Source organism: Garra rufa, chromosome 19 (genome assembly GCF_049309525.1).
Source record: "Garra rufa chromosome 19, GarRuf1.0, whole genome shotgun sequence".
Taxonomy (NCBI): Eukaryota; Metazoa; Chordata; class Actinopteri; order Cypriniformes; family Cyprinidae; genus Garra; species Garra rufa.
Window position 1 is genome coordinate 6,093,792 of NC_133379.1, and position 26,139 is coordinate 6,119,930.

General features: G+C 38.1%; 1 protein-coding gene across 2 annotated transcripts; it reads left to right on the top strand.

Annotated features, from left to right (window-relative positions):
* Positions 1 to 814: 814 nt before the first annotated feature.
* Positions 815 to 24,510, top strand: elnb (elastin b). 2 transcript variants are annotated; one of them, XM_073824772.1, is made up of 59 exons: positions 815 to 921; positions 2,142 to 2,357; positions 2,508 to 2,549; positions 2,623 to 2,820; positions 3,259 to 3,285; positions 3,578 to 3,775; positions 4,004 to 4,030; positions 4,160 to 4,294; positions 4,392 to 4,454; positions 4,575 to 4,601; positions 4,754 to 5,023; positions 5,138 to 5,164; positions 5,345 to 5,455; positions 5,582 to 5,650; positions 5,794 to 6,105; positions 6,201 to 6,287; positions 6,380 to 6,427; positions 6,524 to 6,574; positions 6,670 to 6,702; positions 6,790 to 6,864; positions 7,018 to 7,059; positions 7,156 to 7,467; positions 7,566 to 7,592; positions 7,689 to 7,874; positions 7,977 to 8,006; positions 8,561 to 8,818; positions 8,907 to 8,936; positions 9,026 to 9,247; positions 10,921 to 10,950; positions 11,044 to 11,292; positions 11,381 to 11,413; positions 11,502 to 11,696; positions 11,789 to 11,821; positions 12,040 to 12,117; positions 12,300 to 12,338; positions 12,427 to 12,459; positions 13,335 to 13,427; positions 13,510 to 13,566; positions 13,660 to 13,746; positions 13,837 to 13,878; positions 14,009 to 14,032; positions 14,205 to 14,231; positions 14,316 to 14,399; positions 15,221 to 15,241; positions 15,335 to 15,361; positions 15,935 to 15,979; positions 16,104 to 16,430; positions 16,528 to 16,644; positions 16,731 to 16,781; positions 18,027 to 18,074; positions 18,186 to 18,326; positions 18,406 to 18,444; positions 18,779 to 19,012; positions 19,383 to 19,439; positions 20,286 to 20,393; positions 20,573 to 20,602; positions 21,403 to 21,459; positions 21,589 to 21,645; positions 23,416 to 24,510. In XM_073824772.1, the coding sequence occupies exons 1-59, from the start codon at positions 846 to 848 to the stop codon at positions 23,460 to 23,462; spliced, it is 5,709 nt and encodes a 1,902-aa protein (XP_073680873.1). In that variant the 5' UTR covers positions 815 to 845; the 3' UTR covers positions 23,463 to 24,510. The 2 variants fall into 2 exon arrangements, with proteins under 2 accessions (XP_073680873.1, XP_073680874.1); XM_073824773.1 differs by lacking the exon at positions 14,205 to 14,231.
* The last annotated feature ends 1,629 nt before the right edge of the window (positions 24,511 to 26,139 follow it).

Below are 26,139 nucleotides of genomic sequence, written 5' to 3' on the forward strand. Positions count from 1 at the left end.
GTAAGCCTCCATTCTCAGAGGTCACACTGAACCGTTAAGGATGCGCTATTATTTCAAAAGTCTTCATGATTTAGCTGTCAACATCCCAGTTGGATCTAAAGGCTTTGGGGCTACAGGGGTTATTAAAATCTGTGTTGTCAACCTTCAATAATGTGTTCCAACACACACCCATTCAGTGTTTTTCCATCACATACATGATTTCATGTGTTCCTCTGGGACTCATATGTTAATCACAATAGAATGATCCCTGGAGCCTAGCCAAATGACTTTAAACCTCCGAGGTAAGCCCTCTTCCTTCTTGAATGATTGAATGATGGGTCCGGTCCTTAAATGTTACTTACACCCCTGTAGCTGGAAACAATATATCATGTAATAACCTTATCTGGAGTGATTTCTTACTGCTTTTGATTGGATAAAAAAGAAATACTCTCCATGAGAATATCTGGCAGACGTTTCTCCTGGTGAGGTAGATGTTAAGAGAGAGAGAGAGAGAGAGAGATTTTCTCTCTCCCCCTATCCTCAAATATCTGTCTTTATTTTTTGGCCAACGCTTTGACTCATGTTGGCAGAGGTGACCCAAATAAATGCACTAGCACCAGTCATTTAGGGGGGCTAGGGGTGGAGTTAGAAAAAAACAGAAAAAAAAACATAATGTACAAGACCCAAGTGTGCTAGTTTCCCTAATTACGTAGTGTTCCTCCATCCTTACTTTCTTTTTTTTTCTTTCTCTTTCATACTGACCCCCCACCCCTTATCCTTCTTGTTCAAGACATGGGTGTGCAATGATTTGCTTTTGGGGGATAAAACCCACAGTTCGGGAGTGGAGAGGGATATTACAGAGCAGGATGGCCTGGCGTAAGGTACCTCTGCTCTTGCATGGATTTCTCCTGCTGGGTTTGTGTAAACCCTCCCTTCAAGGAGGTAAGGTCTCTCCAAACTCATTTGGCATTTTATATCTTATTGCATTACAGGTGTACTGTGGTTTTGGCAATAGCATCACATTCTCTTAAAATTAGTAGCACGCTGCTGACAGTGGATGCACTTAGGTTGTACTGTTGTCTATATTGTGAATGTTCTAGGTACAGGTAAAGAATGGATGTATGTAAGCAAGTTGAATTAAAAGTGCTGTACTGAGGAAAAAGCTGTGGTGTATTGTTGCAGGATTTATTTTGTCAGTGAAATTTGACTCAGGTCTTGTTCCTGCATGATTCTTAAATCTTAAAACTTTATGATGGTGAGGCAACATTGCCAACTTGTAACTTAGTTACTAAGTTACTAGCTGTCCATTAAAAATGAGCTCAGACAGCATTTTAAATGACTTTGTTTATTATTGGATAAAACTAAAATCATTAAAGTATGTAACATGTCAGTGAAACACGATGCATTTGCATTTGTTTAAAGTTTGTAATGTAATTTTAAGTTTAATTTGATACAATCACAAATAGTGTTCCATCAAACCAGATGGATTTTGATTAAAATAAATTACATTAATTTGAAGTCACTGTGTATGTTTATGGATATGGTTTCCACTTGCCATCTTTTATTCATGTAGAAGGAAAGATCTGATGAAATTCTAATCCAGATCATTACATCATATACTAACAACCTACAAGCTTGTCCCAGTGGGTTTGTAGAACAGAGGACTTCAGCTTTTTAGTTCTAAGTTCTTGGAAGAGGTCACACATAGGATGTTGTTCTTCATATGAATCATGTCCATTCTCTGTTCCCCTTTGCCTCCAAACCTTAAACAGCAAGGAAAGAGGACATAGAAACTCATGTGGTAATGCATTCGGTGCTGTTTGAGGCTTCACATGAAAGACTAAATGCAAGATGAGTTAGAACCCCCTGGGTATGTGGCATCATCATTGAGCAAAGGACAAGAATGGTCCTCATAAACCGATAATGTGTTGCAGGAGTTAGATCCTAATATGCGTCTGACATAACAAATAAAAAAGAATGGGCTTGAAGTGCAAACAGTGATGTTCACAGCTTTTCTGGAGATTTGGTAGACTTATCAATTTCAGATTTCTCCAATACATACAAAAACACAACTAAATGCTTTCTTATTTTCTTGTCTGGCATGGTGTCCTGCACAGGACATATTAATAAAGAAATTTATTAAGGTTCACTTTCTCTCCCAGGAATTTACATACCAGCTGGTGCAGGCGGAGGAACTGGAGCTGGACTAGGGGGTGGTTTTGGAACTGGAGCTGGACTTGGTGCTGGAACAGGTCCAGGAGGAGGATATGGTGCTGGAACAGGATTCGGTCCTGGAGGAGTTGGAACAGGATTTGGTCCAGGTGCTGGTGCTGGTGGTCTTGGAGTAGGGCCAGGAACTGGCATCAGACCTGGAACTGGTGAGAGTTTACATTTATTCTTTAACATTTTATCTGCAATTAGTGTCTATATGTTCCATATCAATGCTATAACAATCTTTGATAAATTACCAACTGATAAAGAATATTTTATTGTGTATATATGTATGTAATTTTTTTTTTCATGACCAGGAGTTGGTGGAATACCTGGTTTCAAACCAGGAAAGACAGGAGGTAAGCAGCTAAACTTCTAATTAGTCATTTTAAGTTTGATTAAATTAATATTTAATTGACTTACTTGTAATAGGCTATGGAGGTGTTGGTCCTGGGGGACAAGGTGCTGGACTGGGTGCTGGTGGCCTTGGGGGCTTTGGGCCTGGTGCTGGAGGTCTTGGGGGTGTTGGGCCTGGTGCTGGAGGTCTTGGGGGTGTCGGGCCTGGTGCTGGAGGTCTTGGGACAGGAGGACTTGGTGCTGGTGGATTAGGCACCGGAGGCCTTGCAACAGGTTGATGAAAATTTCTTTACATATGTGATCCTGGACCACAAAACCAGTCATAAGGGTAAATTTTTTGAAATTGAGATTTATACATCATCTGAAATCTGAATTAATATGCTTTCCCTGCTTTCAGAAATTATGCTTTGAAATATTTACGATAAGAACTTTCCAAAATATTTTCATGGAGCATAATCTTTACTTAATATCCTAATGATTTTTGGCATAAAAGAAAAATCGATAATTTTGTCAATGTTTTTCTGGCTATTGCTACAAATATGCCTGTGCTACTTAAGACTGGTTTTGTGGTCCAGGGTCACATATTACGGCACTGTAGTGCAATTAAACTGTAATTAACATAATGATTATTTTGTAATTGACATATATAACTATTTAGGGACATGCTAATAAGGCACAACAATGATTTGATGAATTTTATCTTTTTCACAGGGTCATTCATCAAGCCACCTAAAACAGGTGCGATATAACGCATGCTAAAAGTTATGCTAAAAAGCGCCCAAACTCGGTGTAGGAGGGCCAGGGTCCTGCAGAGTTTAGCTCCAAATTCCCTCAACACACCTGCCGGGACGTTTCTAGTATGCTTAGTAAGAGCTTGATTATCTGGTTCAGGTGTGTCTAATTGGGGTTGCAGCTAAACTCTGCAGGACAGTGCCCCTCCATGACCGGGTTTGGGCACCCGTGATTTTAACTATAAAAATTGGCAGAGACATTGCCTTTACATCTGATGACAAATTCATTGTCAACACAGGAGGATATGGAGGTCTACCAGGAATTGGGCCAGGTGGTACAGGTGTTGGTCCTGGATCATTTGGAGTTGGTCCAGGAGGCATTGGACCGGGAGGAATAGGACCTGGTGGCATTGGACCTGGTGGCATAGGAACTGGACCAGGAGGTTTCGGACCTGGAGGGATTGGTGCTGGGGTTGGAACTGGAGGCCTTGGAGCAGGTAATATTTCTCAGAATGTAATTTTACTAATAAGCAATAAAATGTGGCTGAATTGTTCCCTATAAGGTTCTGCTAGTCTTTGTGGGATTGTAGAATAACTCAGTACAGCTGAGGCAAGTAAATTCTGGAAAGTTTATATTTGTTGGTAGGGTAGTAGATATTTAAATAGTTTATTGATTGAGATTGATCTTGAGCACTCTTTTTGTTTCACTTTATATTCATCTGTAGGTGCTGGTGGCAAACCCCCTAAACCAGGTGAGTGGGAGAAAACTGCAGTCAATAAAGTGTTCAAATGCATTTACAATTTCAGCTACATACATTAAATTAAACAAATAATGTATTGGTTTGATTAAGGTTTTCATGAGTCTTGCTTCACACAAACAGGTTATGGGGGTACACTTGGTACTGGAGGTCTTGGTGGCCTTGGACTCAGGCCAGGGGGTACTGGCCTTGGAGGTGTAGTACCTGGTGGCTTTGGTCCTGGGGCTAGTGGCATTGGCACAGGTGTACCTGGACAAGGTAGAAAAACTGGTAGAGAAATTCCATTGTTTTAAAGTTAAGCAATCTATTATGGTGATATGTCTACAACATGGAATTCTGTAATTTTTTTTGTCAGGTGTGGGCACTGGTGTGGGAGGGTTTGGTCCTGGTGGAGTTGGTCCAGCAGGTGTTGGAAGAGGTTAGAAAATGAATAAAACTAAATGTTAATAAACATATTTAGATGCTTAAAAGCTTATTTCTAAATATATTACGTTTTGTTTAGTACTATTATTATTTTTTTTCTCTTTCCTGCTTCTAGGTGTGGGAGGAAAACCACCCAAAACAGGTAGGCAATTTGTAAGATATAAGAAGATTTCCTCTTCACTGAGGAATTTAAGCTAACTTCACTCTATATATGTGTGTGTGTGTGTGTGTGTGTGTGTGTGTATATATATATATATATATATATATACACACACACACAAACATAATTTTCAGGTTATGGAGGTCTTGGTGGTTATGGCCCTGGAGGTATAGGACCTGGTGCCATTGTTCCTGGTGGAGTTGGACCAGGCAGTGTCAGGCCAGGTGGCATTGTCCCTGGTGGTGTTGGACCAGGTGGCGTCGGACCAGGTGGCATTGTCCCTGGTGGTGTTGGACCAGGCGGTGTCGGACCAGGTGGCATTGTCCCTGGTGGTGTTGGACCAGGCGGTGTCGGACCAGGTGGCATTGTCCCTGGTGGTGTTGGACCAGGTGTCTTGACTCCTGGTAAGACATCTTTTTAATCAACAGTAGAAAATAAGTATTTAATTACTGCCTTTGTGATTCTGTTAATAGCAATATTTGATAAAAAAAAATAAATAATTTTTTGCCTTATCACAGGAGCAGGCAGAAAACCTGGGAAACCAGGTATGATGTGAATTAAAAAGTATTTTGCAACTACAACAAAAAGAGTGTGCACTCATAATAAAAATATAAATGTTTTTGCTGTGAACATTATTGTTTCTTATTATTCTTAATAATTGCAGTCTGAAAGCAATGTATTGTCAGTGGTTCAAAATGCATTTACCTCAGATGGTCTACATTTAGGTTATGGTGGGCCTGGGGGTTTTGGTGGTGGACCATTTGGAACAGGAAGCCTTGGAGCAGGTGGTATTCCACTTACACCTGGAGGTGCTGGAACAGGCTACCCATCAGGTGGTAAGAATATAATTCTTTTCCTTCTATGTTGTAGATATGAAATAATAACAAAAGAAAGTGTATTTTGAGGGGGTTAAATTAAAAAGTAATATTATCTGCTGCTTTGAAAATGGAATTTGTTTTTAGGTAGCTATGGTGGATATGGTGGGCCTGGAGGTTTTTATCCTGGAGCTGGACAGAAACCACCAAAACCAGGTAAACCTAGATATATGGACATGAGCATTGGCTTAAAGAAAAGGTGTGATACTTGATAACTTTGTAACTTCTGAAATGAGACAAATCTTGATTTAATTGTTACTATTTTACCAACACATGTTGGATTTGATCCCTGTTAATAGGATATGGACCTGGAGGAGCAGGAATTGTTCCAGGCGGCACAGGACTTGGACCTGGTGGTGCAGGAGTTCTGCCTGGAGGTGTAGGAATTGGACCAGGTGGCACAGGAATTGGACCAGGTGGCACAGGAATTGGCCCAGGTGGTGCAGGAATTGGCCCAGGTGGCACAGGGATTGGTCCAGGTGGCACAGGGATTGGTCCAGGTGGCACAGGAATTGGACCAGGTGGAACTGTTGTTGGGACTGGAGGTGCAGGAATTGGACCTGGTGGCACTGGAACTGGATTTGGAGGAGCAGGAGTTGTACCTGGTGGAGGTAGGTTTTGAGAGGCATAACTGTTAAACTACTGTGGTTTGCAGTTGTTTGCAACTTTTCATCTTTGCAACCTTTCAATCCAATATTGCTCCTAGCACCTTTTCTCCCCCAAACTGGCACACCAGGAACTGGAACAGGCGCTGGGGGCAAAGTTGGAAAGGCTGGGAAGGCACCAGTGCCAGGTAACTTCGTTGAAATTTTGTTGGAATAGTTTTATCAAACCTTTGACAAGAAAGCATTGTTTTATATTTTTTTCTTTCTGCAAACAAACAAGGTATTGGAATTCCTGGGCTATACCAGGGGGGTATAGTTCCTGGACAAGGTGAGTGACTGAAATTTTATGACAGTTACGAGATTTTTCTCTGTTTCTAAACTATTTATACAGATATGACATCTACATTTTTGTTTTTATATGTAGGTTTTGGCGGTAGAGGCATTCTGCCAGGTGTAGCCACGGGATCTCAAACTGGTAAGCTTTATGTGGTTTATAGTTTTATCATTTATAGCTTTGTCAAGCAAATAAAAAGTTTTCTGAGACTCTCTCTTCTATTTTATTGTTTATAGGGCAGCTTGGTCAAGGTGCACTTGGAGCTAATGGTAAAATAAATTACTAAAAGAACAGTTCTTTCAATAAAAAGTCTGAAAGCTCCTTCTAACAGAGCTCACTTGTCTTTTCTCTTGCAGCAGGCCGTGGAGGATTTGGTCAACAAATACCAGGCGTGTTCCGTGGATATCCTCTTATATCACCAAAGTCTGGAGGTAGTATGCATTTAAAAATCCATCTCTTTATCCATTGTAGTTATTTACATTTGAGATCAGCCAACATAAATTATACTTGTCAGCCAATTAAATTAGCTACTTATTATTTAAAACCAATTTATTTACAGTAGTTACTTTCTTACCTCATTTAAGGTACAGGAGCAGCAAAGTCTCAGGCTAAAGCTGCCAAGTATGGTAAGCCATGAAGGAAGTAAATGTAAGACTTTCTTGGAACAAGAATTTAAATTTATGTCTAAATGACATGCTTGTTGTTGCTGACTCTCCCTGCAGGGGCTGGTGGTGTTCCTGGTCTCGGTGGTGGGCTTGGTGTAGGAGGTATACCAGGCGCAGGTGCTGTTCCAGGCATAGGTGGCATACCTGGTGCAGGTGGTGTTCCAGGCATAGGTGGCGTACCTGGTGCAGGTGGTGTTCCAGGCATAGGTGGCGTACCTGGTGCAGGTGGTGTGCCAGGAATAGGTGGCATACCTGGTGCAGGCGGTGTGCCAGGAATAGGTGGTGTTCCAGGTGCTGGAGTCATTCCTGGAGCTGGCGGTGCAACTCCTGGTGTCCTATATCCAGGAGCTGGTGGTGCCTATCCTGGGGGTAAATTTATGATTTATTACAAATAAAGAAACATTTAGAAATCATCTTAAACACTGAATTTTGCTCAAATCTTATATCCACGGATTGTCTCTCATTAGGAATTGGGGCAAAGGCTCGAAAGTATGGTAAGAAAACTTCCAGATTCATGTTATATACAATCAACTGCCTGACAACTCAGCTAATCTCAATTTCTATGTCATTTTGGGTTATTTATTTTAAAGCTTCAGGGATAGGAACTGGTGGACTTCCTGGTTATGGTTTGGGAGTGGGTGGTATTGGAACTGGGGGTATTCCTGGTTCTGGTTTGGGAGTGGGTGGCTTTGGAGCTGGAGGACTTCCTGGTTCTGGTTTGGGAGTTGGTGGTCTTGGAGCTGGAGGACTTCCTGGTTCTGGAGTTAGTCCTGAAGGTATCCTGAAAAAAAAAATATTAGTTTGAATATTATCTTGTTTTGTTGTAGAAAATTATTATTATTAACAGAACAATGATCTACTATTCTGCCATGTTTTAGGATATGCTGCAGCCAAAGCAAGAAAATATGGTACGACTTTACATTTTGCATTTTTCATTATGAATAGATATTGGTTCTAGCAAATCAACATTAATGTCTTTGTAATAATCTTCACTGTGTCCATAAATATGCATTTTTGCTGTAGTACAGGGGTTGCCAACCCTGCTCCTGGAGAGTTATAGTATGTTAGCTCCAACTGTAAACACACCTAAACCAATTTGCTGAGGAATACTTGAAAAATGCAGAAAGGTGTGTTTGAACAGGGGTTCTATTTATTTTCCATCCTGATCTGAGGCTGAGTTTTATCAAAATTCCAGATTTAATTTTTGGCTCTATTGTTTGGCTCTTTTCAAGTTAAAATAATTGTAACATGCCTCTTAATGATTTAGTACTGTATGTATTGTATACCCAACACAGGGCAATTCAATTCAATCCTAATAATATTTACATAAAATCACAGTGTAATAAATCACTGTGCTCAGATTTCATGCTTTTATTTCCTACATAATTTATGAAATTATGCTACAGTGACAGAACCCTAAAAAAATATAAGACATTGATATCCACTGATAAATCCTTTGTAGCTCAGCTTGGGCGTCATGGTGGAACTTTAGGTACTGGAGGATTGCCAGGTGGAACAGCTGGTGTATCTGGTGGACTTGGTGGACTACCTGGTGGCGGACTTGGAGTTGGAGGGCTACCTGGAGGCGGACTTGGAGTCGGAGGCCTACCTGGAGGTGGACTTGGTGGATTACCTGGTGGAGGAGCTGGTGGACTGCCTGGTGGTGGAGTTGGTGGTCTTCCTAGCGGTGGTGCAGGTGGACTACCTGGCTCTGGAACTGGTACCAAATCATACCATCCTATTGTATTACATAAGGTTTACAATAAAGATTGAGGTTGTGTTTAATATTAAATTCTGATGCTTTGCAGGATATGCAGAGGCAAAAGCTCGTAAATATGGTAAAACAACCTTTAATTCGATCCTTCAACATACTGCACTGCTAAACTTTATTGTAGCCTTCAACCCTAAATATTTTTTATTTTTCCAGGTCTGCTTGGTGGAGGTGCTGGTTTAGGCCCAGGCACTGGATTAGCTGCAGGTATTCCAGGTCTATTACCAGGCACTGGTGTCAGACCAGGTGGGGCAGGGGTTATACCAGGAACTGGTGCTGGACAAGGAGGTGTCCCTGGTGTGGGTTATGGTCCAGGGGGTGTACCAGGTGGTGGCCTTGGACCTGGTAGTGTTCCTGGAAGTGGATTTGGACCTGGAGGTAAATCAGTGTTTCTAATTAGTTAATACACAAAGCTGAACTGACCCAAACTGAATAACCACACCACTGTCTGCAGTAGAGCTGCTTATACAGTGCCTTGCAAAAGTATTCATTTTTTCATATTTGGTATGTTGCAGCCCTAATGTTGAACTGCTTTAAATTACTTTTTGTTCCACATCAATCTACAGTCCATACACCATTATGACAAAACAAAAACAGTATGGTCACATTCATAAATATAAATATATAGCTGTAGAAATATATATAGTTGTTTGATACTATATATATAGTTGAACCTTCAATGCAGCAGAATTTTTTCTGAACTCTTCCCCAGATGTGAGGCTTGATGCAATCCTGTCTGGGCCTATCTCTGAGCCCTACAGGCAGGTTTTTTCTTACCTCAGGTAAAGGCATTTTCAGCTGTTAGACCTTTTTTTCCCCAAATCATATCCATTGTATTGAATTTCCCACAGGTTAACATTACCCAAAGTGTAGTAACATCTACAAGCAATATGAATGTTCCTAAAATTTCAATTGTCCCAGATATGGGTATGAATACTTACGCAATGGAATCGTTTCAGTTTTTTATTTTTAATAAATTGGCAAAAATGTTTAAAACCTGTTTTTTTGCCAAGCCATTTTAGTGTATGGATGTAGAATAATTTGGGGAAAAAAGTAATTTAAAGTAGTTTTACATAAGGCAGCAACATGAAATGAATAATTTTGCAAGGCACTGTAGCTGCATTGAACTTGTACCAACACTGAACTGACTGGAGCTGAAGAAATTTGCAGTATTGTCTTGCTACAGCTGCTTTACAGTTGGATTTGCTTCTTTTTTTAAGTTTGCATCATTGATTTTGTTACTTCCTTTTTAATACTGTAAAGCTACTTTGAAACAATCTCTATATGGTGTCTTGACTTGGCATTGCGACCTACTCATTGCTGTATCTGCCCCTCAACAATGTCTAAGATCTTTCTCTACACAACTGCATATTGAGTATCTTCTAGGCAGTTTATAAATAATGTACAAGGTATGTCATTCTTTTCGCACAAACTCAGGGACAGACAGGCACACAGCATTACTAGCAACTCACCAACCAAAGTAATGCAATGTCAGAAGAAAATGATATCTTCAACCTTTTTCAGAGTTTAATTAAACCCTGGCCAATCTGGACACTTAAGTAGCATGTCTAGTCAAGTATATCTCCAGATAACCTTTCTTTTGGTTGACTAAATTTAGCCATCACATTCTTGAGCACATTCTGATGTCTCATCAGCATTTTCCAAGTGAATAACTGTATCATTGAAGCACACAGCAATGTAGGTGTGGTTAGAGCACAATGCTGATTATCTGTCGGATGTTGATTTCAAGCATATGTAGTATTTCAATACTCTGCTCTTCTTTCTCTGTGGCCCACCAATGTGTAGTCATGCATGTCCACATTGCTCTGGTCAAGGTTTTTTGAGGTGACATCTTGAAGTTGTAAAGTTTTTTATCAGCAGGTGAACAGAGGTAAAGATTTGGATTAGTGGAGGTTCCCATAGAAGCACAAACTGGGCTATTAAGATGCTGTGCTCATATTTAAATACATAGAAATTTCATAGTAAGAACTGTACATAGGTTAAACCACTGCTAAGTCATGTTTCTCTAATATTGGCTTCTTATATTGTAGGATATGCTGGGGCCAAAGCTCGCAAATATGGTAGGGAAGCAGTTAAATAATCTCCAATTTTCAGTATCCATGTAGAAAAATACAAATTACAAATCACATTTTATCTATACATTTTCCAAAAAGGGCTTACTGGTGGAGCTGGTGGAACAGGATTGCCTGGAGGATTAGGAGGGTCACTTGGTGGTGGAACCGTGCCAGGTGTTGGAGGTGCTGGAGGAACACCAGGCGGAGGAATTGGACCTGGGGGAGCACCAGTTGGCGGTTATGGACCAGGAGGGGCACCAATTGGTGGTTACGGACCTGGAGGGGTACCTGCAGGTGGTTATGGGCCAGGAGGAGTACCTGCTGGAGGATATGGACCTGGCTCTGGAGGTATGCTGCCAAGCAGTAAATTGCATATATGCAGTTTAGGAGTTCTGTTTGTTTCAATATCTACATTTCTACTTTGTATCCACTGCAGCATATCCAGGTGGAGCAAAGGCCCTAAAATATGGTAGGATATTTTAAACCAATTTTGCTGATATGTTTTTTTCCTACAATTTGACATCAACACTTGTTAAATATTTTTGATCCATGTGTAGGTCTTGGTGGTACTGGAGGGGCTCCAGGACTTGGCCTGCAGGGTCAGGTAGGAACCGGTCCAGCAGGAGGATTGGGCACGGGGGCAGGTTATGTTGGTGGTTATGGTCCAGGGACTGTAGGAGGAGCCGGGTCTGGATTTGCTGGACCAGGAAGCAGAGGAGGGCTAGTGCCTGGGTATGGAACAGGTGCTGGAGGTAAATTATACTACAGCAATTAGAAAAGCTGTATTATTAAAGCTGTACCTGATCATCTTATCTTTCAATTAATTACATGTATTATCCTGTAGGATATGGACCTGGATCAAAAGCAGCTAAATATGGTAAGTTTGTGGCTCTTGAATATAATGCTAAAATATCATTTAATATTAATTTATGTATTTTTTTATTGTATATTTAGATTTAATGCACATTACTAATATTCCAAAAAAATATAGTGTGTTTAAAATCAAGTCGTTATATAAACTTATGAAACATATGAAATTTTTGCCTTGGAATGATAAAACATTAACCGAGTCTAAACACATGCATATCTTGACAGGTTTACCTGGATCTGGAGGTGTCTTGGGAGCAGGAGGTGTACCAGGAGCTGGGACAGGATTGGCAGGAGGTTCTGGTGGTATGTGAAGCAATTTGACATTCAGCTGCCATCATTTACTCATCCTTGTGTCGTTTCAAAACTGCATGACTTTCTTTCTTTAGTAGAACATAGATAATTTGAGAAATAATCTCAGTGTTGTTGAACTTTTTTGGTCCATACAATGGAATTTAAATACATTTTTTTTAAATTCTCTTTTTTAGTTCTACCTGGAGGGCTTGGGACCGGTGCTGGTTATGGAGGTAAAGCTTTAAAAACTTTAAATACATGCGCAATACTGGTCTAAGCATTGGTGAGTAAACTTGCTATTTTCTTCATTTCATTCTAAAGGGTATGGAGGAGGACAAAAACCACCTAAATATGGTAAACCACTTGTGGTATCTAATTTTTATAATTACAGTGTCTTGCGAAAGTAATCATACCCCTTATTTTTTTTTACATATTTGTTATGTTGCTGCCTTATGTTAAACTATTTTAAATTAATAAGTACATTGCATTAGTATTCATACCCTTAACTCAGTACTCAGATGAAGCACCTTTACAGCCTCAAGACTTTTTGGGTATGATGCAACAAGATTTGCACATCAACATTTGGCAATTATCTAGGGTGACCATCAGGTTATTGGTCACCACTCAAGCCAAGGTCCTTCCATTAAGGGTAACAAAGACTACATGGTTCTGTGAACCTTCAGTGCAGCAGAATTTTTTCTGAACTCTTTCCCAGATGTGTCTCTTGATGCAGTCTGCTATTTGATATCTACACAGTTTTGTTTTGTTTTTACCTCAGGGCTTGGATTTTGCTCTGATATGCATTTTCAGCATTTTTTTATTAAGATGTGGGCCTTTCCAAATCATACCCATTTAAAACGAATTTGTCACAGGTTAACTTCGCTCGAAGTGTAGTAACATCTACAAGCAAAATGAATGCTCCTGAGCTAAATTTCAACTGTCCCAGATATGGGTATGAATACTTATGCAATGGAATCATTTAAGTTTTTTTATTTTTAATTAAAAAAAAACTTTGCATAGATGTTAAAAACCTGTTTTTTGCTTTGCCATTATGGTGTCTGGAGTGTAAGATTGATGTGAGGAAAAAAATAATGCAAAGCAGTTCAACATAAGGCAGCAACATAACAAAATGTGAACAACATTAAGGGGTGTGAATACTTTCGCAAGGCACTGTAAAATATTACATGTATACAAGCTAAAATTTGACCCCATACATCTCCATCTAACAGGACTACCAGCTGGTGGGGTCGGAACTGCGTTGGGTGGGTTGGTACCAGCAACCGGTGGAACTGGGGCCACAGGAACCGGAATTGGAACTGGTGGTAATAACTGCTAAAAAAGGACTAAATAACAGTTAATACATACAGATAGGAATTTGTTTACATGCTCAGCATTACATCACAGGTGGTGTAGGTGTGGCTGGAGGTACACCAGATGCAGGAACCAAGCCAGACAAATATGGTGAGTTGGGGATCTATGGTTATATCATCTAACAATCCATATCTCCAGTAATATATTGCTATTCCTATTTTTAATTTAAATCCGGGGTACCAGGCATCATAGGAGGAACACCAGTTCCAGGTAGTACAGCTGCTACCGGCACAGATCGTGGAGCAGGACCTAAACCTGGAGTTAATGGAGGTAATACAGTTCATTTGGAATGTACTAAGATAAACATATATGATGTCCATAATTGTGTCATAACTATCAGTCTTACCTGTTCCATGTTAGTGATTGGCAGTCCTGATGGTACATCTCGTGGAGTTGGAGAAGGTCAAGTTATTACCTTTTTTCTTTTTACTCTATTATAGATATTTATATATTGCTGTTTCTATTATTTGTTATTTAATTGTTAATTTGTTTGTTCCTGAATTGTAACTTTAACATTTTGTTGAACACACAGGTGGAACAAAAGCTCCCAAGACCGGTAAGAATTATTTTTTTCTTTTTCTTTTCTCGTTTCTTTCTTTTTTTTTTTTTTTACACCCCATCTGATCCCATACATCTAGGATAAAACAATTGTCCTTTTGACATTGTAAGTAAAAAATAGCAGGTGTTTGCACCTTTTAGCCACCAGTTTTATTTTGTGATTATTTCAGAATCTGGCGGACCAATAGAGGGATCAGGTGGGTCTATTGGAGGTGGTATTTCAAGTTGGATTTCCAATTTTTTAAAAGGATAGAAACTGAGCAGTATGTAATCTTTTTCAGGTGTTACTGGTGGTTCCATTGATGTTGATGGACTTGATGGAGTTGCTGGGACAGGAATACCCATCTTAGCTGGAGAAAAAACAGGTAGACCCTTTCTGTTCAGTGAGCTTGTAGACATTATAGACAGATTATGTTTGTTCAGACACAATCTCTGGCCAACTGCACTATTCACTGAGTGGCTGGTTGTTTACTTTGCTTAAGTATCGTGTTTTGGGTTATTAGAGCCTAGTTTCAAGTCTGAAGCAAGGCTTCAATAAAATCAGGCACCATAAAATCATGCTTTTATTGTCTTAAACACTGAACGGATAAGTGAAAAGAGGAGGTACTTAATAGACTTGAAGGTGCTAGGTGCTGCCTCTCATACTTTGTTTTCCACCCTCAACTTTTATGATACTTGTATGTTTTGCCAAAATGTTCTTTAAAAAAATATTGCTCATTGGTCCACAGAAAGAAGAAAATCATACAGATTTTGGAGTAAATAGTTTCAGAACTTTATTCCCCATAAAAAAAGAAACCATCACAAAATGTGTAATGGTTTGCTGGTTATAATGGGAACTGTACAGGTTTTAATGGAACCTGTAATGGTCTTTACCAGTAATTTGTCGCCTTCTGTTGGTGGCTTTTTAAAACACTAAATCCTAATGTAATATCCCCTAATGTAATGTCCCAAAACACACTACAGGAAACCATTTTTGATGATTAATAGTTGATGGTTTGCATTGTTTGTAACAATTATTATTATCATTGTTGTTGTGGTTGTTGGCAAACTATTCCTAAAATAAGCTATTTATATTCATAGTGGAATTAATAGTCTATTATTGTCGTCATTGTACTATGTTACAACAAAATGTTTTTTGAAGAAATACATGTCAACACATAATTTAATTACCTTTTTTATCTTTTAGGTGTGACTGGAACTGTACCAGGTTTGTATTTAACTTTTAGTTGTACTGTACTGTAACTGAACACTCATTTAAGTCTGAAAATTCCTATTTACTTCATTGACATTCTCTTTTTAGGTGGAACGGGAGTACCACGACCAGAGGGTAAGATCTGTCTTCGTAACCTCAAAATGCATTACTGAACTCACATGTGATCACTGAGCTCCAGATTATGTTTCCTGTTTCTTATTTTAGTACTTGGTAGTGGTAGTGGAGTCCTTCAGCCGATTTACACGAAATTATCCATGTAGTCATGTTCAAAACTTGCTAATGTTACGGCTCCCTCTAGTGGTGGAGGAGTCTCTTGCATGTTGTCGTAGTAGCTTATAAAACTTTTTGTTTTGAAATTTATTGAGCTTTTGAATACCTTTTTTCAAATGCAAAGACATTTTGCATTGACAATTCACAAAATAATATGTATAAGACACAGAGGCAACATTTAGAGGCTTTAGTCAGGTTAGTCAGTCAGCTATAAAGTGGTTTCTAAAAATTAGCATTTTTATTGGTTCCATTGAAAAGTTTCTATTTTAGGTTTTTAGAATGTTGGGTTTTGACTGATTTTCAGTTCATATGAAAATAATCACTAGCATCGCTTGAGGAGGCTTTAATGCTTTATTCATTCATAAACGTACATCCCAGTGTGACAGAATCACTTGAAAAAATGTTGTTCTTCCTTAGGCGATAGTGGAACACTACCTGGCGCCAAACCAATAAAACCCCCAGGTACTTCATTCCATTCACTTTACTGTCTCAGTATATTTGGGCAAGCAGGTGCTTTTTCATTGCTAAAAAGATGTATTTTATTTTTTCATTGCTAAAAAGATGTATTTTATTTATCTTACTGTAGGCATTGGAGGTGGAGCCATTCCTGGACGTGGAGATACTCCGGGCACTATTGAAGGAGGACCTGGAAGTGTAGGCAGTGGGCAAACTGGAGTTGGTGGAGGACCAGGAGGAGTTGGTGGTGGAACAGGCGGGGTTGGTGGAGGTCCAGGGGGAGTTGGTGGTGGACCAGGAGGAGTTGGTGGTGGACTAGGAGGAGTTGGTGGTGGACCAGGCGGAGTTGGTGGAGTTCCAGGGGGAGTTGGTGGAGTTCCAGGAGGAGTTGGTGGAGTTACAGGTGGAGTTGGAGTAGGTCCAGGAGGATATGGGGGAGGAGTTAAACCCCCTAAAGGTGATTTACCATGAAAATTTTAATCTGTAAAAATATTAGCTGTGTTTTTCTGTGTTTGTAAAACAAGATTGTATTACAATCTTTGTGTTTTTTCCAGTATACACTGGTGCAGGTGGAACTGGAGCTCTTGGAGTTGGCGGTGTAGGTGGAACTGGTCCAGCTGGAGCAGGAGGAGTTGGACTTCTGCCTGGAGGTGGTGGTTTGCTACCAGGAGGTAGAGCTGAATAAAGTGCACTTAACATTTATAAAATAATCCAATTAGCTTGTGCCTGTGTATAAGGATTTGTAAATCTATTGTAGGTTATGGAGGAGCTGGAGGTTTGGGAGCAGGTGGCTTCCAACCAGGGACTGGTAAGTACAGGGCTCTATGCTAACTTTTCTTTTTTCTTAACTCATCAATCAATCAATCAATCAATCAATCAATCAATCAATCAATCAAAAGTTCCATGTTGCAGCAAAGTCAGATTTGAAAAGAACTCATCTGGGTTCCGTGGTCTTGTGCCAATGGCCGTCTAGGAGGAGTTCTTTTCTGATTATCCATCTCCGGGGCTCATCCAGTTGATGTGGTCTCCGCTAACTTAAAAAATTTAAGAGCACAGTCAAAATTTCAGGAGCACCTTCTAATCAATAATCCAAAAATCTGATAAAAAAAATTTGCCTCACCATTACGAGGTGATATTTGACTCCTTTACCTTTGTAATGACATTTTTGGCAGCTTTATTAAACGTATGTCATATTTTATGTAGATTTATTATTATTATTATATTTTTTAATCTTTTCCAATGTTCTAATTAAAACAACAGAATAAGAACAAGTAGAATAAGTATAAGTTACCAATCAAATGAAATCAGTATTAACAAATTTTATTTGTACTACAGAGGTGGCACGGAAGAACACAAAAGGTTGTAGGTGTATTTTCAGAGGCTCAGAGGTGGCATGAGTGCAATCAAATTCACAAATTCATGTTGAGATTAATGTTTTAAATAAAAAATTTTGAATACAGAAATATTAAATGATATAACTGAAAATCTGCCAGTAGGTGGCAGCAAGTCACTGATTTAATTACTGAATCATATCATTCAGACTGTCTTTATGAATGGGAAATTTAATAATTGACTCATTAGATTTGTTTAAAATGCACATTCATTCATAAACGAAACAACGGTATGTTTGAATGGAGATGCGCAGGGGCTCAGTTGTGACTTGTTTCAGACCATTTTTTACGACGAAATAGAGCAAAATCAGGCAATAGTGTTATAGTCACTCAATATTAAGTTCTTGTTTATTTAACTGTTGTATTAAATCAATATCTCATTTACAAACTCCCTTGAAAATCATTAAAAGCTGTCACTCATCTTAGTTCATCGCAATCTCACAAAGTTCCATTATAATCAACGACACTCTCTACACTGCACAATCAATCTCTTATTTACACTCTCTCTACACTTTGTTTTATGAAAGGATTTGTGAGATATGTCTGTGATACATTGCTTAATGTTGCAAAAACATGTAGAAACCTTTGAAGCTACCTTCAGCGCAAACACAAACATGGTGCTCCTAAATCATAATATTTCTGTATGTTTCATGATTTTGCAGGGCTCAGGTTCCCCAGTGGGGCTGCAGTGGGCAGCAAACAAGGAAAAGGTAATATTTTTTGCTATTCTACAAATGTTCTGATAAAAATGTAGTTTGGTTGTATTTTACACATTAAACTGGAAAGACTGTTAAATAACTAATTTATCACTTTGATGGAAGTTTACGGGGCAGCTGGCACACTTGGTGGGCTTGGAGGTCCAGGTGGATATGGTACAGGACCCGGTGGCTATGGAGGTGGTCCAGGTGGTTATGGTGCTGGTCCGGGCAGTGCTGGTGGACTCGGAGGGCCTGGAATTGGTGGTAAGTTTCTAAAATGTTTTTACTTCTAAAACTTTGACTACAAACACTTTTTTACATTTTAATATTTAATTTTTTTAAGGGCTTGGTTATGGTCCTGGCGCAGTAAAACCACCTAAAAGTATGTAAAACCCTTTAAACAACACTTTAGTAGTACACTCTTAAAAATCAAGGTGCTTTAAAAGGTTCTTCACAGTGATGCCATAGAAGAACCATTTTTTGTTTCACAGAGAACCATTCAGTCAAAGGTTCTTTAATGAACCATCTCTTTCTCCCCTTTTATAATCTGAAGAACCCTCTTTCGCCACAAATAACCTTTTGTAAAACAGAAAAGTTCTTCAGGTGTTAAAGTTCTTCTATGGCATCGTGAAGCACCTTTATTTTTAAAAGTGTACAGTCAAAGTGTATGTTAAATGAAATTTATAATTACAATTTAATTTTTGTTGTGTTATCAGGCTATGGAGGAGCTGGAACACTGGGTGGGGCTGGAAGAGGAGGATTTGGTGGTGGTCTAGGAGTTGGACCAGGAGGAGCGGGAGGACTTGGTGGTGGTCTAGGAGTTGGACCAGGAGGAGCGGGAGGACTTGGTGGTGGTCTAGGAGTTGGACCAGGAGGAGCGGGAGGACTTGGTGGTGGTCTAGGAGTTGGACCAGGGGGTGTTGGTGGAGGTCTTGGAGGAGTGGGTGGAGGTATTATGTACTTTAGTATACATTAAATATACTTCGGTCCTGGAGGGCCACTGTCCTTTAGCTCCAACCCTACCCTCCACACCTGAACAAACTAATCAATAATGTCTTCAAGATCACTTGATTAAGGTTGGAGCTAAAGTCTGAAGGCTAGCGGTCCTCCAGGACTGAAGTGGCCCATTTCTGGATTAGATGTATGAAATTATAATTAGAGTTCTGTATTTAAACAACAAGATCCATTGCAAGATCCACTTCCACAATGCATTAAATACTTAAATATATCCATGTGCATCTTAAAATATATTAATTACAGATCTGTGCCATAAACAGTTAATATTAAAAGGTTTTTTTTTTTTTTGTTTTTTTTGTTTAGGTGCTAGATATCCAGGTGTTGGCCTGGGAGCTGGAGCTGGGAAACCTGGGAAAACAGGTTCTTGTTTTATAAAATATCAGTATAATTTATGACTTAATTATGATTTACTAATTATAATAATGACTTACTATTACAATATCATTACATTAGGGGATAGTTCACCCAGAAATGAAAATTGGATGTTTATCTGCTTACCCCCAGGGCATTCAAGATGTAGGTGACTTTGTTTCTTCAGTAGAACACAAACAAAGATTTTTAACTCAAACCGTTGCAGTCTGTCAGTCATATAATAGCAACCAAATCTTTGAGAGTAAAAATAAAACATACACAGACAAAATCAAATGAAACCCTGCGGCTTGTGACGATACATTGAGCTGTTAAAACACAAAATGTTCAGTCTGTGCAAGAAACTGAACAGTATTTATTTCATTATTTACCTCTGATCCACTGTACTGAGCACTTTCACAACAGTGAAAAGTTAAAAATCTTTGTTTGTGTTCTACTGAAGAAACAAAGTCACCTACATCTTGAATGACCTAAGGGTAAGCAGATAAAAAACAAATTTTCATTTTTGGGTGAACTATCCCTTTAGGAGCCTGGATATAATAACAAACTACTAGTCTGATTTGAATGATGGTCAAGAGATGGCCCTTGTAAAAAAAAAAAAAAAAAAAGTGTTAATTGCATTGAATGTGCACCTGCAGTGTCCTATAAATTTTAAAAGTATTTTTAAAAATATTTAAAAAGGTTCTAGGGGGTAATATAATATTAATTAGGTGTGTACTGTTTTTAAAAGTGAAGTCCCCTGGTGATTAGAAATGGCTCTGGCGACATTAAACAGAAACACTACTGACATTTTTGCCATCATATGATTATAATGTTGACGTATTGTTTTTATTGTAGGGTATGGAGGTTTAGGTGCAGCTGGAGGCCTGGGAGGCTATGGAGGAGCCGGTGGGGGGGCAGGAGGTCTAGGAGTAGGTGCTGGAAGCCCAGTAGGAACCGGTGGAGGTAAAGTTGCATTTTATTCAGCATTGTGATTTTATATTATTTACAATAAGGCAAATTCACTAAACTTAGTGCATAGGTTTTATCTTACTCTTTGGTCTCATCAACTGAATGAACATACTGGATATAAAATTTGGATGGATTATATTTACTTGTATTTGTTTCAATGTCCTTTGGCACAGGTGCATTTGGGGGTCAAGGCTATCAGCCAGGTGAACTATTATATCCTTTCACACCTTCTATTTTTCTCTCAGTTGAATTTATGAAACGCTTTGAAAGAGCAGATATCAGGATACATAGTTACATTGGATCTCATCTTTTTTACCATCCACTGAAAGTCCACGCAAGCAAAACTTTCACATATTAAAAAGTACATAAGTAATTCATATGAATAGAGCAATTGAAACCAAGTCTTTTTTAAGACTTGATCACTTTTTTTCAGAAACATGATCACTTTATTTGATCAACACATTAGGCATTTATTCAAATAAATATTGATGAACGCACATAAATAGAGCACAGAGCACATAGAGCTTGGTGTAAATAAACCCTTTTTTGTGGGTTTTTTATTTTGGGTTAACTGTATCTCTAGGTATTTAAATGAGAGTAAAGACACAGGGACAAATTTAAGAACAAATTAATTTTCCATTACAGTTCTGACTGAATTACATGAGTTTGTGAACAAATTGTTCTGTACACAAGAAGGCTGCATACAAACTGACATATTGCAATGCATGTGTGTGGAAAGTGAGCTACCACAAGTGATACTACGCAATAGAAGTCATTTATAAAAAGCAGAAGTGGCATGAAAGTGTCTCAAATCATGAGAAAACTAACAGCCAACTAAGACATCCACATTACTGTTACAAACATGCTGAATAAAAACATAATGTGTAAATAAATACTGAGTGACTTTACTGCACCAGTGTGTTACACTGGTCAATGTAATTGGTTCAGAGTGATTAATGAAGAGTTGTGAATATATTATATATTTATATATATTGTATTGCAGGTTATGGTGGCACTGGTGCAGGGGGACCTGGAAGTGCTCCACTTACACCTCAGCAATGTAAGACATGCTGCTATTTCATCACACTCATTGTTAGCTAATATTTCAAATGCAGCACATGATAAAATTGGAGTTTATTAAAATTGTAATAATGTATGTATTACATATGTGTTGAATGATTCTTTATAGCAAAAGCAGCCAAATATGCAGCTCTTCAAGGCTTTCTAGGTGCAGGAGGCTACAGAGGTACGTGAAAAATTCTATGGTTAATACTGCAAAAACAATGTCATTTAATTAAAACAATGTCACAAGTTCATGTTTTAATAAACCCAAAGAAAATCAAACCACAGAACACAAAGAATTACTTTCATAATACACATTCCTGGTAATGTAAATGGCTCTTCAGTGCATGTTATTCCATGTAAATGTAAAATGGGTCGCATACAAGTTTTTATATTGACCTTAAAAAGCTAAAATGAAAGCATGAGCCTAAATACAAAATGAAGCAAAATCAAAAATTAAAAAACTTCCTTTTCTTACTTATTAAACTTATCTGCCATGGCAACATTTCTTTTTTTATTTAGTTTCACATGATGAACTAAAATAATCAGAACATACATCGACATTCAAAAGTTTGAAATCAGATTTTTAATGTTTTTAAATGGAGTCTCTTGTGCTCCTCAAGGCTGTATTTATTTGATCAAAAATACAGAAAAAACAGTACAATATTATTGGAATTTCTAATATTGGTTTCCTATTTTAATTTACTTTAAAATATAATTTATTTCTGTGATGAAGCGCCATTCATCAGCCATTACTCCAGTCTTCAGTGTCACATGATCCTTCAGAAATAATTCTAATATGCTGATTTATTATCAGTGTTGAAACTGTCTATATTGAATAAACACTGTTCTTTTTAACATTTTATTTATCATAGAATCCTGAAAAAAATAATTACATGTTCCAAAATATATTAAGCAGCACGACTGTTTTGATAAACATTGATATAAATCAGCATATTAGAATGATTTTTGAAGGATCATGTGACTCTTAAGACTAGATTAATAATGCTGAAAATCCAGCTTTGCTTCACAGGAATAAATTATATTTTAAAGTATATTAAAATAGAAAACTGTTATTTTAAATGGCAATACTATTTCACAAAGTTACATTTTTCCGGTATTTTTGATCAAATATATACAGCCTTGGTGAGCATAAGAAATAATATTTTTTTTTTTGGAACCAGTGATACATTTTTCAAGATTCTTTCATGAATAAAAATTTAAAAAGAACAGCATTTATTCAAAATAGAAATCTTTTCTAAAAATATAAATCTTTACTATCACTTTTTATCAATTTAACACATCCTTGTTGAAAAAAGGTATTAATTTCTTTCAAAAAAAAAAAGAAACAATACAAATTTACTGACCCCAAACTTTTGAACAGTAGTGTATATTGTTTAACCTTTCTATTTAAAATAAATGCTGTTCTTTTTAATGTTTTATTGATCAAAGAATCCTGAAAAATATTAAGCAGCACAGCTGCTTCCAACATTGATTAATAAATCAGCATATTAGAATGATTTCTGAAGGATCATGTGACACTGAATGCTGGAGTAATGATGCCAAAAAATTCAGCTTTGCATTACAGGAATAAATTATATTTTAAAGTTGTTTAATTATATTTTAAATTGCATTAACATTTCACAATATGACATTTTGTCTGTATTTTTTATCAAATAAATGCCTTTATGAGCAGAAAAGTCTATTTTAAAAAGCATTAAAATTCTTACTAATCCCAAACTTTTGAGTTGCAGTGTCTTTAAACAAATAAAAATCCAAATACAACTAAAGTTAAAATGAAAACAAAGTATACAAATGTAAAACTTTAACAAAATATGAATAAAAAATATAATAATTTCTCAATAATGCTTAAATAACACTGTAGTTTGAATAAACAGTGTAAACATGACATACTTTCTATCAGTGTTTGTAGTGACATTGTCTTTTCCTGTAGGGGGCGCAGGATGCCAAGGCAAATATTGCGGAAGGAGGAGGAAGTGAGAAACCAGCTGATAAAAGTGACCTCAAAAACAGTGGTGCTACTGCCTGATCTCAAATGCACTTTTTTACAGTTTAAAAGTGCCTCATGCAATATGTGAGAGATTTGGACTTACACTAAAGAATTTTCAGCCGTATGATTAGATGTGATATGAACCTCACTCTTTGCACTGCCTAAACTCCCTTTACTTTACTTATGTCACTATACATTCTCTCCAGGTTTGCTAACATAAATGCCTGATTTTTTAAATATGTTCTTTTCAGCCATTTTTTCATTTAAAGTTCCATCTTAAAATCTCTTATGATTTTGCAGCAGTTGCTCAATTACACTTAGCGTGTATTTAGACGCATGCAATCTAGGGACGTGTCGCTGCTATTTCAGGACGAACTGTGACAGTGGGGGAGGCAGCGTCATTAGGCTTCATGTTCCACCTGTTGTAAAGTAAAGGGAGCCTGTTTTCTTTCCAGCTACATGCATATGAGTTGAATCCATATTTTGTCTTTTCCAGCATCTTCGATCATTCATAGTGTAGTCACATAAAGGAATGGGATCTCGGCTTACCAATTTTAGTCTTATAAGAACAAAATGCTTGTCGTAACTGCAGTAGACAGCATCTAAGTACTGAGGATTATAAGCTGTCTTCAAAGATACCTCAGGAACTTGAAGCGGTGTCTTTTCTAGTATCCTGACCCTAGTAAAACCTTGTTTGTGTTTGTCTGTTGTAACTCTTTTTAAATTAAAATGTTGGGTTTTTAAGGGTATCTATGCATTTAACCTAACTCGTTTTGGGGTTTGTAAGCATTGTGTGTTGTGAATGTTGTATCTGTGTTTGTATAAGTGCAACTATTCAAATGTGACATGAAAGTATGATAAAGGCAATTCATCTAGTGAATCTTCTTGCATTGTTTACCTTTGTTCTTCACGTTTATGCACTTGTTACTTTGTGAAACTCCAACACATTTTTGTATGACCTTTGATTTTTTTTTTTTTTTTTTTGATGGCCTTTTATCCATCATACATTTCTAAAAATAAATTGTAAAAACTAAATAATGTGTTGTTTTTGTTTTTCCACTCACAATCTACTCTTAAAATGCAGGACTTAAAAACAAACATGAAACAAAAATGTTGGTTTTAAAATAATAAAAAATTACATTTAAATATGTATATACAGTCAAGCCCGAAATGATTCATACCCCTGGCAAATTCTGACTTAAAGTTACTTTTATTCAACCAGCAATTTTTTTTCTCCCAAAAGATAATAAGATGATGTACAAGAGGCATCATTGTGGAAAAAAAAATGTTTCTCAGCTTTTATTTACATTTGAACAAAAAGTGGCATGTCCAAAATTATTCATACCCTTTGCAAACTGTCACAGTCTAAAAATCCAAAGGGAAAATCCAAAGTTCTATACCATTCCAAATAGTCCAAGCTGTTCTAAAGCATCTTAATTACCCTGATTCATTGGGAACATCTGTTTTAATCAACTCAACAGGTGAAAAACAGAAGCTCTCTGCTATTGGTTTGTGGACAGTCATGGCTAAGACAAAGGAGCGCACTGAGGACCTGCGGCTGCGCAGTGTGGCTGCTCACAAGTCAGGAAAGGGCTATAAGACCATATCTAAATGTTTTGAAGTTCCAGTGGCTACAGTGCAAAGTATTATTAAAAAATACAAGATGTTCCGCACTGTGAAAAATCTCAGAGGACGTGGTCTGAAGCCAAAAGTGACACCTGTGCTGGCCAGGAGGATAGTGAGAGAGGTAAAAAAGAATCACCACCAAGGCCATCCTGATGAATCTGGGCTCTGCTGGTGGCAACATCTCAAGGCAGACAGTCCAACAGACACTGCACACCGCTGGGTTCCATGGACGCAGACCAAGGAGGACACCACTTCTCCAGATAAGGCACACAAAAGCCCACTTGGCCTTTGCAAATGCTCATCTGGACAAAGAAGAAGACTTTTGGTCCTTTGTTTTATGGTCAGATGAAACACATATTGAATTGTTTGGCCACAATGATGTAACCTTCACTTGGCGTAAAAAAGGAGAAGGCTTTAACCCTAAGAACACCATCCCCACTGTTGAACATGGTGGTGGGAAATCTTTTTTTTTTTTTTGGTGTTTTTCAGCCAGTGGACCAGGGAATCTAATCACAGTAAATGGCACCATGAAAAAAAGAAGCAATACATCAAAATTCTCAACAACATCAAGCAGTCTGCAGAGAAACTTGGCCTTGGGCACCAGTGGACATTTCAGCACAACAACGACCCAAAACACACAGCAAAAGTGGTGAAGAAATGGTTAGCAGACAAAAACATTAACGTTTTGCAATGGCCCAGCCAGAGTCCTGACTTAAATCCAATTGAGAATCTGTGGAGGGAGCTAAAGATCAGGGTGATGGCAAGGAGACCCTCCAACCTTAAAGAGTTGGAGCTCATCGCTAAAGATGAATGGGCTAAAATACCAGTGGAGACATGCAAAAAGGTGTTTACTGGCTTTTTGGAAATGGGCTTTCAGATTCATCCCCCAGCCACTAAGAAGGAGCAGATGGCACAACATCGGACGTTGATGGCTCTGCACCAGCAGGGGATGGAGGTAGGAGGCTTCGCTCAGACGTTTTGGACTTTGGCGGTGGGGATGGTTTATGATGAGGCGGTTGATCCTCTGCCCACTGGGAGATG